The following is a 14,895-nucleotide window of genomic DNA, read 5'->3' as shown; positions in this document are numbered from 1 at the left end:
ATCCTACTGCAAAGATGAATAATTCTAAAAAACACCCAAACTATTTTATAGAGCAAAAAAAGAGCAAAAACATTTCTAAAATTAAGCAATTTCCTATCAAAATTGCTTAATAAACATTTATTTTGTTTATTTTTATTTTATTAGTATTTTCCTTAAATGTGTTAAATATATATTTTCTCATCTAAATGTCCACTGAGCTGTGAGCCAGGGGGCGGTAATGCGCCTTAACATTGGTTACCAACCAAGAAGAAGAAGAAGCTGTGAGCCAGGAGGGAGGGGGTGAGTGAGTGAGTGAGTGATTCGTTCGCTCTATGATTCAGCACAGGAGGGAGGGGGTGAGTGAGTGAGTGATTCGTTTGATCTATGATTCAGCACAGGAGGGAGGGGGTTAGTGAGTCCTGAGTGATTCACTTAAGATTCAGCACAGAAGGGAGGGGGTGAGTGAGTGAGTGAGTGAGTGAGTGAGTGAGTGAGTGAGTGATTCGTTCGCTCTCTGATTCAGCACAGGAGGGAGGGGGTGAGCGAGTCCTGAGTGATTCACTTACGCTTAGGATTCAGCACAGGAATGGAGGGGGTGAGTAGCTCAAATGTGTTGTTAGCATGTTAGCAGAGCGATGCTACTGTGAACCGAGGAGCTATTTCTTGATGTGAGCTTCTATTCAAGGTTTTTTCTTCCAGTTCAGAGCAGAAATTTTTTTGTTAAGATACTGGATGTTGTGTTTTTCTCCACAATTTTAATTATAAGCTAGATACATTGCTGCTAACAGCAACAGGGATGAGTCAGTTGGGCTTGTGAATCATGATTCATGAGTCAGTAAAGTGATTCTCGAGTATTGAACGATTCGTTCATGATTCGCGCATCACTACTCCACAGTCAGAAAAAGTCTTTAGAAATCATTCTGTAGACTTCAGCAACTTTTTCTTATCTTTGTCTTTTCCAGGGCCTTACGAAACTTGATTTATACATGCCACAAACACTTTCTGTCTTGGTCAGAGTTTGATATATGTTTGTTGTTTGAATGATAGTATGAAAAATTATTTCAGCTATTTTTCCAGATTTTTTTTTATACAAAAGAGGTTGAAGAATGGAGTGTTGGTTGGATGAAATGGATTGGGGGAGGATAATACCTGAGGTATACAATTAAGGGTTAAAGCAAAAAAAACCAAACAAACACCCCCCCCCCCCCCCCAAAAAAAAAAAAACCCCAAAAGAACCAAAAAGCAAAAAAAACAGTCACATACTTTTAACAAACAGGGAGCTCTTTAGCTGAAATCTGGTGAAGATTTGTCTCAGTATGCTGCTTATCGTTTTAACTCCTCACGCTTCTTAATTTAACCTTCTTTTCTTTTAGCAGTGCCTTTATATCATTTCTCTGTTTTCCTCTGCATCACTCTGTTGCTGTCAGTCCATCTTTTTGCCACTTCTTCACCCCTGTTCCTCTCCTATCCCTTCATTGCTATAGCTCTCTGCATACACACACACACACACTAACACAGACATACTAGTTGGAGCTCATTTGGAGGACAGAGGTGTCGTGTTGCTCTGTCATGATCAGGATAATGCCTCTGGCATCACTTATCATTAATCACATATTAGGGGGAATGGATGGGTTACACACACACACACACACACACACACACACACACACACACACACACACACACACACACACACACACACACACAGACTCAGTTTGGATAGTTGCTGCCGAAACTGAGACACAGTATCTCTGTATTTCCTTTTCTGTAGCCATTTTGAAGAGACTCCAGCCGCGGTGTCGCTTTCTTTCTCTCTCTCTATCTCTACACACACACAGAGCTGGACTGGCCGTCGGGCCTACCGGGCATTTGCCTGGTGGACCGAGGGTGATTTTTCGTTTTTATGGGCCAATGTGTGTTTTTTGTTTTTGTTTTTTGTAAGGGTATAAACAATAAAAGCTGGTGGATGGCCAATGTGTAAAAATAACTCAGTTATTTGGTGGTGGCTATGGCGGAGCTTCCACGGAGGCCAGCAGGTGGATGACGGAAAGGGGAGGCACGAGGAGGAGAGACCTGAGGTGGCCGCCGGTCCGAGTGTCAGGTGAACTGAACTTCAGGTAAGAAGTTATGACCTGCAGTCTATCTGGGTCAGATATAAACCAAGTTTAGGTGTAGTTTATTTTCGCTGTGCTCACTTTTTACAGTCAGTTACAATAACTCGTACTGTGTAATAGCTAGCATGACGGAGTTTCTACACAGCTGGGCGGATGCTATGATGTTACTGATAGTGAACTTTATTTTATTCCTAAGGTTAGTTAGTAGAGTTGCCAACCGTCCCATTAAAAACGGAATCGTCCTGTATTAAGAGAAAATATTACGCATTTTGTATTGAGGTGAAAAGGAACACAGTTTGTCCCGTACTTCAGCTACAATGGAAAAAGACACAAAGCTGGAGTTATTCAGCGCCTTTACGCTGTCAGCTGCCTCTTTTTTCTCATTCCCTCCCCCCCCTCTCCCGTTGCAACTTCAATCATGAAACTGATCAATGATCAGCTGATCGGCTTTTCTGACGCAAGTCCCGTCGCTCTTGTTTGTTTATCGCCCACTTTGCGGCAGAAAGAGGAAATAAGCGGATGTTGCGTTAAACAACAGCAGCACGTTTAAGCTTGGTCAGCTGTTGTTCGAATTTGTTTAATATTAGTTTCTAGTATCAACTAATGCTTGCTGGAGCCACATCTGTAAAAACTGCTGGTCATGATATCGGTTTGGATATGTGGTGAGAGGCAAACATGAAGATGAAACCAGGAGATGTCCTTACTGAATCATCAGAGCTGAACAGGTTGTGAAGTAGCATAACTTAAGCAGCAAGGAAGGTGATAAGTAAATAGCATTAGCAGACAATTGAAGTTCTTTTTAAACATACTTTATTGCTAGCATCTCCCTTTTACCATAAAACAATCAATCAGGCATGCAAAAATCCCACTGGCTTTATACAAGACTTTGCCCACACCTGACCTCGTTAGTCCCTACCATTGAACAAAATAGGTCAAACCAAATTATACAATTCTAAATAAAGAACAGGAATAAAGTCATGCATGAAACTGACAAACTCATTTACTCCAACTAAATGGTTTGTAAAGTAAAACACTGCATACAATATAACTCAAAAGGCTACTTTAAAGAAAACAAACCCTCCATTTGGTTACACCCAGTGATCCAATCATTGACCTCATGACCCTATATAAACAGGAAGTAGTGGGCGGCCCTTCCCATACACCTGTCTCACATATAGGACCTGCAAGCACAACATGGACACCATGGTAAGTATAACCAAAGCAACATAAAGAAACATAAATTACTAGACATGTGCCTGTAAACAGAAGAGAATTCAGATGATCTGATGGTTAGTAGTGTTTGCTTTAAAACACATGCATGGATGTAAAGAATGTAACTACTGCTACCACAAACAAAACCCGGGATATTGTGTGTTAAGAGAAGTTACACCAGCAATGTCTAAATTAAAGCATTATGGCTGACTGTAAATAACAGAACACAGAATAACAATACACGCAAGTGACAAATGGTAAATGAATTCTGTCCTAGCCACTTTGTCACACAGGTGATGAAGAAACAGGTTTACCTTTTAGGTGACATGAATGAGTTGAAGGGAAGGTATGAACTGTTTCTAAGAGACAAATAACACCAGGATCCTTTTCTAAGTAGCTGACAGCTGGTAACTGTGCAGGGGCGGGTCTAGCAAAGTTTTGCCAGGGGGGCAGGTAGGGCATTAACAGAGAAAGGGGGGCGCAAAGAAATACTTTTCTTTCTTATTCTCATTTAAAATATCTGGCTTTTAATGAATAATTATCTGAATCTTACAACCAAAGTTTTTATCTGATGTAAAATCTATAGAAATCAGACATATACCACCACGACAGAGTACATCACTGTCACAACAGTGTTTGTTTTCATTCAAAGGCTTTATGGCTTTTGTCCCAGTCCAGCCCTGCACACACACATAAAACAACATCACAGATTGTAAATTTCTTTAAATTTACAAAAGAATCTATATATGAATGATATATGAGAGATCATCTGTTATGTAGCTAGCAGTTTATGCAGTCTAAGAGAAAATTTTGCTTTTATTAATGTTTCAAGAAGTACTTTTCAAGAAGCCTGTAAGTAATTCCCATTCAGTTTATCAGCAGTCAAGTCAAAGTAAAGCTGATCTTGACTTACCTGACAGTTGGTATACAGGACGGATATAAAGCCTGTGTGGCTGAAGAAGAATGAGACTTGTTGTTTTAGTAGGTGAAATAACTGGTTGACATAAGCTGATGCCTACACCATGTTGGGATTTGAGTACATTACCCTACTGGATTACATCACCTTTACTTAAAACGCTAAAACTGAAGAGACCAGCTGCTGTCATTTTGAAGCTGAAATGCTATGCTTCCTTCAGTCACTCAGAGTCTCCTTTGTTGTACTTTTTATTTTATAATGTAATAGTTTTATAATATTTCCACTGAGTGAAAGGTCTGAACTGAAGGCAGGACGGGGGGACGGGGGTGGGATGGGGGGGGGGGGGGGGGTTCTGTGTTCCTGAGGGTTTGAAAAGAAAGTGACAGCTTGCCAGCTCTCAAGTAAGCATTATATGCTCTCGAGTTCAGTGTTCTTATGAAAAGTATAGTTTTAGCTGAGCTCATTAAGGGAAGCAAACAGGATTTGTAAATATACAGAATTCATTTATGCTCTTTCGTGATTCCAATGGCCCAACCCAGCAGAACAGAATCTCAGGAATTAAGGCAGGACACCATTTTCATTTTCGTGAACAAGAAGCTCTCATGACTCATTGAGTGACGCCACTGACCAGCCAATCAGTCGCATGCAGTCTCATGATGTCACATTTTAGTACCTGTTTGCAGTGGCGTGTCTAGAAAATTTTTGTTGGGGGGGCCAGGTAGGGGCACAGATTTGGAGAAGGGTGGCAGATGTAATTGGCAGATAATGTTTTAAAAAAAATTTTACCAACCGTTAACCATAATTCAATAACCCTATAAACCTAATAACCGAATGCGCTTTTAACTCTTATTAGAATGAGATTTTAACCACTACGGTGCAAAGTTTTTAGATACTGCGTTGGTAAAGTACCAGAGATACAATCAGTGCTTTGTCAATGTTTACTCAGCATTCAAGGACAGCAATATTTGCATAGTATTTTTACTGACATGTAGTGCACATATGTTTTGGGCAAAAACATTTTTGAATATTAAAATACGAACATTTGTAACAAACAATTGACAAATTAGCCAGTTCCAATGTAAAACTTTATCTGCCTATTAAAAAAAGAAGATAATCTTCTCACAAACTGGTGTTTGATTTTGAAACAGGAAAAAAGTGGGGAAACAACTGAAAAGACTAACATTTGAATAAAACCTTGTTAGAGATTTTCTACATTATACATTATAACCAAATCTCTATAATACAATATAATCAAGTGTGCCTTATATTCTAACCAAGTATGCCTTATATTTTGTGTGTTCATATATTTTCACATAACCAAGCTTATTGTTAAAGAGAACATAATGCATTCCTTACCTTAGTGTGTGATGTCAGATAAGCATGATATACTTCTGCATTGTTATTTTCAGTATGTGTGCAAGGTCAGATAAGCTGAGATAATGCCTGACCTCTCCCTTTACAGTTAAAAGAGGAAGTACTATGTAACTTACTTTCACTATAAATAAAGAACCAAGCCTGCGCTCAGTGTGTGTGTCTTCTCAGAGACATTCACACCCGTGCGCACGTCTTCTAATTACTCTCTGAGTCGGTCTGCAGTTGTCTCATTTCTCTTATCTGTGTTTGAACTAATGTCAACCCCTGACATTAAATTGGTCCTTCGTAGCCGGATAACTGACTGTTATTTTTAACGTCTAGTTTTCCACAGAACGGTCTTCATCGGATCCTGACGTCGTGACGCCTGCGCTGGGAAAAATCTGTGCACAGTAAACAAGAAAAACCGGAAGCGTGAATTCGATCTCCGGTCAGCGTCTTATACAGGCCTTCACGGCTCCAGGACCCGATGAGCGCCGGATTCAAAACGCAGCGCCACAGTAAGGTGAATATGAAACACTGCACTCCATCAAGCACTAAAATACGTTGATATTGAGATTTTCCTTTAAAATAGTGTGTAAACCTGGTTAGCGCCGACAGATCTCAGTCCAGAAGGGACTTAGAGACAAACAGGCAAGAGCGAAATTCTAGAAATCGCTGTTAAAAGTTCCGGTTGCTCTGGGAAGCAGCTGTAATGGAACAAGTTCCGGTCGCTCTAGGAGTGGCTGCAACGGAACAGGTTGAAGGTGTTACATAAAAAAAAATACGGAAAATCTCAATAAAAATCATAAAAACGCGCTTTGTTTGTGTTGAAATACAGGAGTAAGTTGTCATTTACGACCCAATAAGCGGTCGAACTATTCCTCAAAGTTGTTTTCCTGTGCACACTCACGTACTGGTTGAAGTGGGAAAATAAGGTTGTGCGTCATCACGTAAAATCAATAACCGCTCACTCGAATAGCGAGTGAGTAGAAGGCTGTTATTGGTAACCTGCCCGCTTCGTCATACCAGAGACAGTGTCACAGTTCTGACGTAATTAGTTCAAAATGGGTAATTCTAAAACCAAAGTCAAATTAACAGCAGATGAAGAATGGCTAGAAAAAAACTGTCAAAATGCAGGGAGAGTCAGTGCAAATAGGTGGAGAAATCCACATAAAATTTATTGTCCAGCCTGGCAAGGCAAATGCAACCCAGAGTCAATAACTGCTTTAAAAGCTGCTTTGCAAAAAGAACTATATGAGGAAAAAAGTCAAAAGAAAAAAGCAAAACGTGTAAAAGAATGGCAGCTTTTCAAAGCATGGGAGGCAGAAAATGATAAACGCAGTGCTAAACGCACCCAAAAACAAGAAAATAAAGATAAGCAGAAAGCTGCAACAAATAATAAGAAACCCCCCCCCCCCCCCCCCCCCCCCCTTATGCACCTCAGCCCACACACACTGCAGCAGCAGCTGCACCAATTCCTACGTCACCACTTCCTGTAATCTCTCCTCACAACCCTTTTCTTCCAGATCCCTATGCAGAGGCAAAACATCACCTTAATCTTATGACTAAATATAATCACTACAAAAAAGAAGGAACTGTAGGTCAGTTTCCAATGGTTGCCTTATCAAATCCTAGGTTTGGGCAACCTTGTGGGCCCGCAGACGCCCAAGGAAACATACCAATAGATGGAGAGCCTCTGATATACGCATTCCGACCCTGGTCCCATAAGGACAGAGAGAATGTGCTAAAAGATGTGCCACCCCTTAACGAAGGTTTCCAGCCGTGGCGAAACGCAGTAGAGTTGATTCGACATGGCTGGGGATTGAACGGACATGAAATGCTGCAAGTTCTTCAAGATTTATTAGGTTTACGTTTTCCTAGAGCCAGAGGCCAATACACAGGAAATGACCAAAACGGCGACGTGCTAGGACCAGACACTCCTCAGTTAGGACAGGAACTAAATGACTTGTACGGCAGAGTAGAAGTTAATTTAGCCCCAAGGCCAGATTATGGAAAAATAGGAGAGTGCAAACAAAAGGAAGGAGAGACAGCATCAGACTATTTGGATTGCCTACGCCCAGTTTTCAGGCAAAACTCAGGGCTGAATCATGGTCCCGATCCACAGTCTGCTTTTCAACAACAATTAAAAAATGCTTTTCTGAATGGCCTGCTGCCCAAAATAAAAGCACAAGTAGACAAACAGTGGGTGACTCAAAATACAGGCACTCTGCCCGATGCTCTGCAGCACGCGGAACATGCAGTAAAAATACAAAGAAAGAAAGAAAAAACAGAAGGAGTTTTCATGATTGACCCAGAGACAGGCTTTATAGCTTTCTCAGGACAGCAAAAACACACAACAGGCTATAAGCCACGTAAGGGAAAGCAAAAAGCAGGACAAAGAAGAGACAAAAGAGATATGAAATGTTATAACTGTGGTAAAAATGGGCATTTTGCTCGAGACTGTAGAAGTGTAAGCCAAGAACAGGAAAGTGATGATGACAGGCGCAGACGTCGTGACGAATGACTAGCACGAGAGGAAGGAAGTGAAACAGATGAAGGGGAAGTTTACAATATCGAACAACTGCTGCTAGGATCAGAGGCAAAGCCAACAGTTATAGTACACGTGAATGGTGTCCCGTTAAAATTTCTTTGCGACACAGGACCGTGTAAAAGTGTACTAACAGTAGAAGTCCCAAATGTAACTTTTTCAAAAGACACTCTAATTGTGAAATCAGCCTCAGGACATGTGACAAAACAGCACCTAACCGTTCCCCTTTTCATGTCACATAGAGAAAGTGGCCGTGGCTGCAAAAATCAGTGCATTTATGACCCATCTTGTCCGCTGAATCTGTTAGGAAGAGATGCTTTAACAAAATCAAAAATAGCAGTTATCCCTGAAGAGAGTGGCATGCAAGCCAGACTCCTACTCTCTGAAAGTCAGAGCCAAACTGAAGACATTTTTGTTTGTGAAGGGTTAGGTGAGCCAAATTATTATTGGACTTTAGATTTACCACAACTTGAACCTCTAGAGGCCAAAGCTAATATGTACTTACCTGAGCACTCACAAAGGCAGGACCCAGCGAAATACCACAACACCCTGTGGTATAAACATGTCCCAGGCCCAGACAAAATTTATGATCAGCAAGTACACAGACTGGGACCGCAAAAACTAGTCTTACAACATCTGTATGTGACACAGAGTGGCAATGCAGTATGCTCAGTGTTACAGACAGACGCAGTACAGCGCGTAAACAAGATGTTGAACCCTCACGTATCTGTTGCACGCAACGACCAAACGCCTTGGTCTGAGTTGGGTACAGTGCTGAGATCTGTAGAAATGGACAGATATGACAAAACAGAGTGTGATGGCTGGCAAAAAGGCCGCAGGACAGGCTGCATGAGATATACTTTATGCTGGCCATTAACCACCACGCCGGCTACACATTTAACCACAACAGAACAAGATGAATGACAAGTGTTAACATTGGAAACACACCCTGAACTAGAAAAGCTACCACAAACATTATGGTCTCAAGGGCCCACAGATGTAGGCCTAATTAAAGGAGCAGATCCAGTAGTGGTGAAAACTACAACCACATATAGGCCTGTGAAACCGCAATATCCCTTGAGTGCAGAAGCGAGAGAAGGAATTAGACCAGTCATAGCAGACATGCAGAAAGCAGGTATTCTCGTGAAAACTAATGAAGCCACGTGTAATACACCAATTTTTCCAGTAAAAAAGGCTAATACAGGAAAATATCGCCTAGTTCATGACCTCAGAGCAATAAACGAGGTAACAGAGCAAATACCTCCAGTGGTTGCTAACCCACACACAATTTTAAATCAAGTAACACCAAAGGAACAGTGGTTCTCTGTAATAGACTTGTCCAATGCTTTCTTTTCCGTGCCACTACACCCTGACTCACAGAAGCTATTCGGATTCACCTTTGACAATCAAAAGTATACATATACAAGGTTGCCTCAGGGATTCCAGAATAGCCCCACTCTTTATGCAGAGGCTCTGAGAAAATCAATGTCATCTTGCTCCCTCCCTGCTCCAGGGCAATTCCTGCTGTATGTAGATGATATATTGATTACAGGCCATACACAGGATGAGTGCAAAGCAAACACACTGACAATTTTGCAACATCTAGCAGAGCAAGGCCATAAAGTCTCACAGCATAAATTGCAGTTGTGGAGCCAGGAAGTGACATACCTTGGCCACAAACTGACAGGACAAGGCAGGCAGCTGTTAGACAGCAGAAAAGTAGCTGTACAAAATGCTCCTAAGCCAATTACCAAACAACAAATGATGAGTTATTTAGGTCTGTGCAATTTCTGTAGATGCTGGATTCCAGAGTATGCACTGCTGGCCCAGCCACTACAGAACCTCATTTATGGTAAAGACCTAGCATTAAAAGACAAAATACAGTGGACCCCAGAAGCAGAAAAAGCTTTCATTGATTTAAAGATAGCATTGCAGACATGTACCGTCTTAGCATTACCAGACTATGAAAAACCTTTTATTCTCCATGTTGATGGTGCAGGAGGGTACATGAAAGCAGTCTTAACTCAAGCTTTTGGAGAAAAACAACGCCCATTAGCTTTCTATTCATGCAAACTTGACTCTGTAGCTGCTGGATTACCTACCTGTGTTCAGGCATGCGCAGCAGCAGCAGAGGCAGTTAAAAAATGTGCAGACATTGTTTTGGGACATAAGTTGATCATCAAAGTCCCACATGCTGTGACCTCTATTTTGCTCCAAGCAAATCTCTCTTTCCTCACACACGCCAGACAACTTTCTTATGTGGGGATTTTACTTTCGCAATCACACATAACAATAAAGAAGTGTGGCCAGCTGAACCCAAGCACACTTTTGCCGACCCCTCTGGATGGAGAACAACATTGTTGCATTAAAAAATTAGAGGAAGACACAAAACCTCGCACTGATATACATAGTTCCCCCCAGAGCAGTTTCAGTAATGTTTTTGTAGACGGCTCAGCGTCAAAAGACATTTTCGGTAGAAATTGTGTGGGTTACGCGGTCACAACTGTTGATACAGTGGTAGAGGCAAAAGCTCTCAGTTCCTCAAACTCTGCTCAAAGCGCAGAACTAACCGCGGTCATTAGAGCATGTACACTGTACGAAGGTCAAAGTGTCAATATACACACAGACAGCCAATATGTCTATTCAGCAGTTCACCATTTTGCGAAAATATGGCAAAACAGAGGAATGACAACTTCCACAGGCAACCCAGTTCAACATGCAAGCCTTCTAAAACAGCTATTAGAAGTGATAACGTTGCCAAAAGAATTAGCACTATGCAAATGTGCAGCTCATCAAAAGGATGACACAGAAATAACAAAAGGAAATAACTTTGCTGACAAAGCAGCCAAAGCAGCTGCAGAAAAACACATTGATGTTTTAACAACAGAAACCATAGATTTAATACCATTAGAAATACTAGCAGATGCACAAAAGACAGCATCACTGAGTGAACAAAAATCTTGGTTGAAAGATGGAGCAGAATTAAAAGACAATCTCATGATGTGCAATGACAAACCAGTTCTTCCAAAATCTTTGCATAAAACTGCCGCCTTAGTGACACATTCCAATACTCATGTGTCATCAGGAGGGATGGTTTCTATACTTAATAAACAATTCTATACAAAAAATTTTGAAAGTTCAGCAAAAGAGTTTATTAGAACATGCATGATTTGCCAAAAACACAATGCTCAGGGCAATTTAAGACCAAAACGAGGCCGGTTTCCTATACCGCCACACCCATTTCACACAATCCACATGGATTTTATAGAACTAAATGAATCTCAATCCTCCAAGTATGCACTTGTGATAATAGATGTATTTTCCAAGTGGCCAGAAATATACCCAGTGAAAAAAGCAGATGCAATCTCAGTAGCAAAATGTTTGTGCAACCATTTCATTCCAACATACGGCATTCCGTCTCTGATAAGATCAGATAATGGCACACATTTCGTAAATGAAGTAATAAGTAAAGTCTCTGAAGCTTTAGGTTTCAGCATAAAACATCACTGTTCTTATCATCCACAAAGTGCAGGATTAGTCGAGAGAACTAATGGCACAATTAAACAGAGATTAAGAAAATGTATGGAAGAAACTAAAAGACCATGGCCTGAATGTTTGAGTTTAGTTAAACTATGGATGAGAATAACTCAAGGAGCAAGAGGTCTGACTCCATTTGAAATTATACATGGCAGACCCTTCCCTCTCCCCATAACCAGTGAGCCAATTAATAAATCTATTGCCGAAACAACAATGGCAGAATGGATGACAAAACTGTTTGAGAATAAAGAAGTGATTTTGAACAATCAGCTGCCGTGTGATCCATCTCCAGTCTCTTGCAGGTTGAACCCCGGTGATTGGATTCTGACTAAAGTCCTCCAGAGAAGAAACTGGAGTGCTCCGCGGTGGGAGGGTCCATTCCAGGTGTTGCTAACTACACCGACAGCTTGCAAGATAGCTGAAAAACCTTCGTGGATCCATCAAAGTCACGTGAAGAGAGTGTTTGCACCACAATAAGACGCCGGTTCCCCCGACTCTCAAGTGATCCCTGGTGGAGGGAAGGGCCGATTGGGTATATCCCGCCTTTTTGTCTTCTCGCCAGTGGTCTACTCACCTGGAGCCCGGGTGTGCCTGGTCGCCCTGAAGAACAAACACATAATAAAGAGTGACCCATCCCACCAAAGAGAAGAACCAATGACAACACCAGGGACGCCTGAAATACACGAAATCAGCCCGATGAATCCAGGAGAAGAAGAGTCACTAGCACCAGCCCCAAAGCTGTTGTGCTTAAGTGCTTGTCACTTTCAACGGAAACGGCTCATGTGTCGCCTATTCTGTCTGATGGCCGTCATCTTAGTGATGATGCTCTTCTGGCTGATACCTGGAAGAGCCCCCAGAACAGCACCAACTATTCCCCGTCTCAAGAGGTGGACCCATGACAATTCCCATCTGACCGAAATGACCCAAGATCACCTTCACCCATGGATGAATAATGCCTGGTACCGATACCTGTACAACACAATAGAAGACAAAGACTGTTATGTCTGTTCCCATATGCCTAGTATATCAGTCTATCCCACCATATATGGTCATATGATGAGCAGCCACTGGCAAAGTGAATGTGCAGCCAGTTTCGCCAGCATTGGAAGACAACATTATGTAATCAGAATTGGAGCTTCACTCCCAGGGGCAAAAACAAAAGGCCTGAAGAATGGAACCTGTGACGACAAATTCTGGGTAGATATGACAGTAAAAAACAGAAATGCTTCTGTCCCTTTCCCTGTTTTTATGACCCCTACAGAGAAGCAGCATCCTCTGTGCTTCTACCAAGCAGCAGAGCAAGGACGCCACCCCCTGGGCCAGACCAGCAACTGCAACACAACCTATGGAACAGTACCATACGGGACAGTCAAACTACATCGACAGGTAAATGGTACTTATTGGGTACAAGGTATGGCATGGCTGTGCGGACAGCGTGCATACTTTATGCTGCCACCCAATTGGTCAGGATGCTGTGCACCTATCTTCATTTCAGATCACACTTTTAAGATAACAGTGCACAACAAGACCAGAGTTAAGCGCGATGTAGAAATCAAGCCTCATGATTCAATCCTTGGAACTGACGTTCCAGAGAACTTCAAACTCTGGAACACCGGCGAGAAGGTAGTCCACGCTCTGTTTCCCTGGACAGGAGTAGGAAAGCACGCACTACGAATAGAGACTTTAGACTATCGTTTTGGACTGTTTTTGAAAGCTTCCACCCGCATTGACAAATCACAGAATGAAGAAATTGATGCAATCCGCATCACTGTCATGCAACACCGAGTAGCTTTAGACATTATTCTTGCAGAGAAAGGAGGTCTCTGCATATTGTTTAACAAGACATGTTGCACTTACATACCTGACAACATACACTCATTAAACATGACAAATTCTTTGAATGTTCTGAAACAACTGAGAGACGCTCAGCAACAGGACTACGTAACCGATGAGCAAGGCTGGTGGGACTGGTTGCTGAACGGCTCCTGGAAATCTTTGCTGATTAAAGGCCTGTTGGCCCTCTGCAGTATGATGTTACTATTTTGCATTTTTGCTGCTTGCATTATCCCTTGTCTGAGACGCATGGTGATGAATATGTTTAACCATACTTTAGGAAATTATGTCTTGATCCAGAGAAATGTTGAGGATCCCTTTCGCCAGTATGATATGCTAAACATAGAGGAAAGAGTGGAGAATTTCTATTCTTATTAGGAGCTGTTGTTTAAATACTTCACTGAATGACATGCAAGTTGAAAATGTGATTTAACAAGTGACTATGCATTGATATAAACCTGTGAAATATATTAACATCAGGAGGGAAATGTTAGAGATTTTCTACATTATACATTATAACCAAATCTCTATAATACAATATAATCAAGTGTGCCTTATATTCTAACCAAGTATGCCTTATATTTTGTGTGTTCATATATTTTCACATAACCAAGCTTATTGTTAAAGAGAACATAATGCATTCCTTACCTTAGTGTGTGATGTCAGATAAGCATGTGTGGCGGAGGCGTGGCCCCGGGCGCAGCTGCAGGGGAGGAGTGGAGCGGAAGGCTCAACGGGGCGGCGCCGCGAGGCTGGTAAGAACAGCTGATATTGTTTATGGACTAATGATGGTCTCCTCCGCTGTGTTTATAGTGAGACGAGGAGGAGCGGCCAAGAGAGATCAGCTGGGCTCGAGCTGTCAGACGGTGCGACTGAGTCAGCTGTCAAAATACAAATATATCAATAAACGTGGAAGTTGGCTATACCTGCCTGTGTGTGCGTGTGTCTGTGCTGGGTGTACTCTACAAGTGGTGCCGAAACCCAGGAAAGTGCCGGTGGGGAAATGTCCGACCCACAGGCCACGCCACCCGCCCAGCCTCTGCAATTCTTGGCGCAGATGCTGGCGGAGATGGCGACGATGAGCCGGGATCAGGCGGCCGACCAGCGTGCCCACCTGGCCGCGCTGCGGGAGCAGACGGACCGACAGACGCAAGTTCTGGAACGGCTGGTCGGGGCCGCTGCCACGCCGAAGCCCTCGCCGCTGTCAGTGTCGGTGCCCCGGATGGGGGACGGGGACGACCCACAAGTTTTTTTGGAGACCTTCCGTGCCACGGCGGAGGCTTGCCAATGGCCGCGGGAGGAGTGGGCTCCGCGGCTGCTCCCCCTGCTGTCTGGGGAGGCGCAAACAGCGGCCCTGAGTCTGCCTCCGGCGTCGAGGAGCAGCTTCCCGGACGTGAGCCGGG

At 42.6% G+C, this 14,895-nt stretch overlaps 1 protein-coding gene across 5 annotated transcripts in view; it reads left to right on the top strand.

The window, feature by feature from the left end:
* LOC113032515 (uncharacterized) overlaps positions 1-14,328 on the top strand; it is a 60,753-nt gene extending 46,425 nt beyond the window's left edge. The window contains exons 1-2 of one of the 5 annotated variants that reach the window (XM_026185496.1): positions 3,175-3,299; positions 11,962-14,317. In XM_026185496.1, the coding sequence (XP_026041281.1) occupies positions 12,314-13,870 (1,557 nt within the window). In that variant the 5' untranslated portion in view covers positions 3,175-3,299; positions 11,962-12,313 and the 3' untranslated portion in view covers positions 13,871-14,317. Of the gene's footprint in view, positions 1-3,174; positions 3,300-5,856; positions 6,098-11,855 lie in introns of those variants that run through there. The other 4 variants (XM_026185488.1, XM_026185479.1, XM_026185504.1 and 1 more) reach the window with 4 other exon arrangements.
* The last annotated feature ends 567 nt before the right edge of the window (positions 14,329-14,895 follow it).

This window comes from Astatotilapia calliptera, chromosome 2 (genome assembly GCF_900246225.1).
Source record: "Astatotilapia calliptera chromosome 2, fAstCal1.2, whole genome shotgun sequence".
Classification (NCBI taxonomy): Eukaryota; Metazoa; Chordata; class Actinopteri; order Cichliformes; family Cichlidae; genus Astatotilapia; species Astatotilapia calliptera.
Note: the sequence above shows the minus strand (reverse complement) of the source record. Positions and strands in the feature narration are given on the sequence as shown.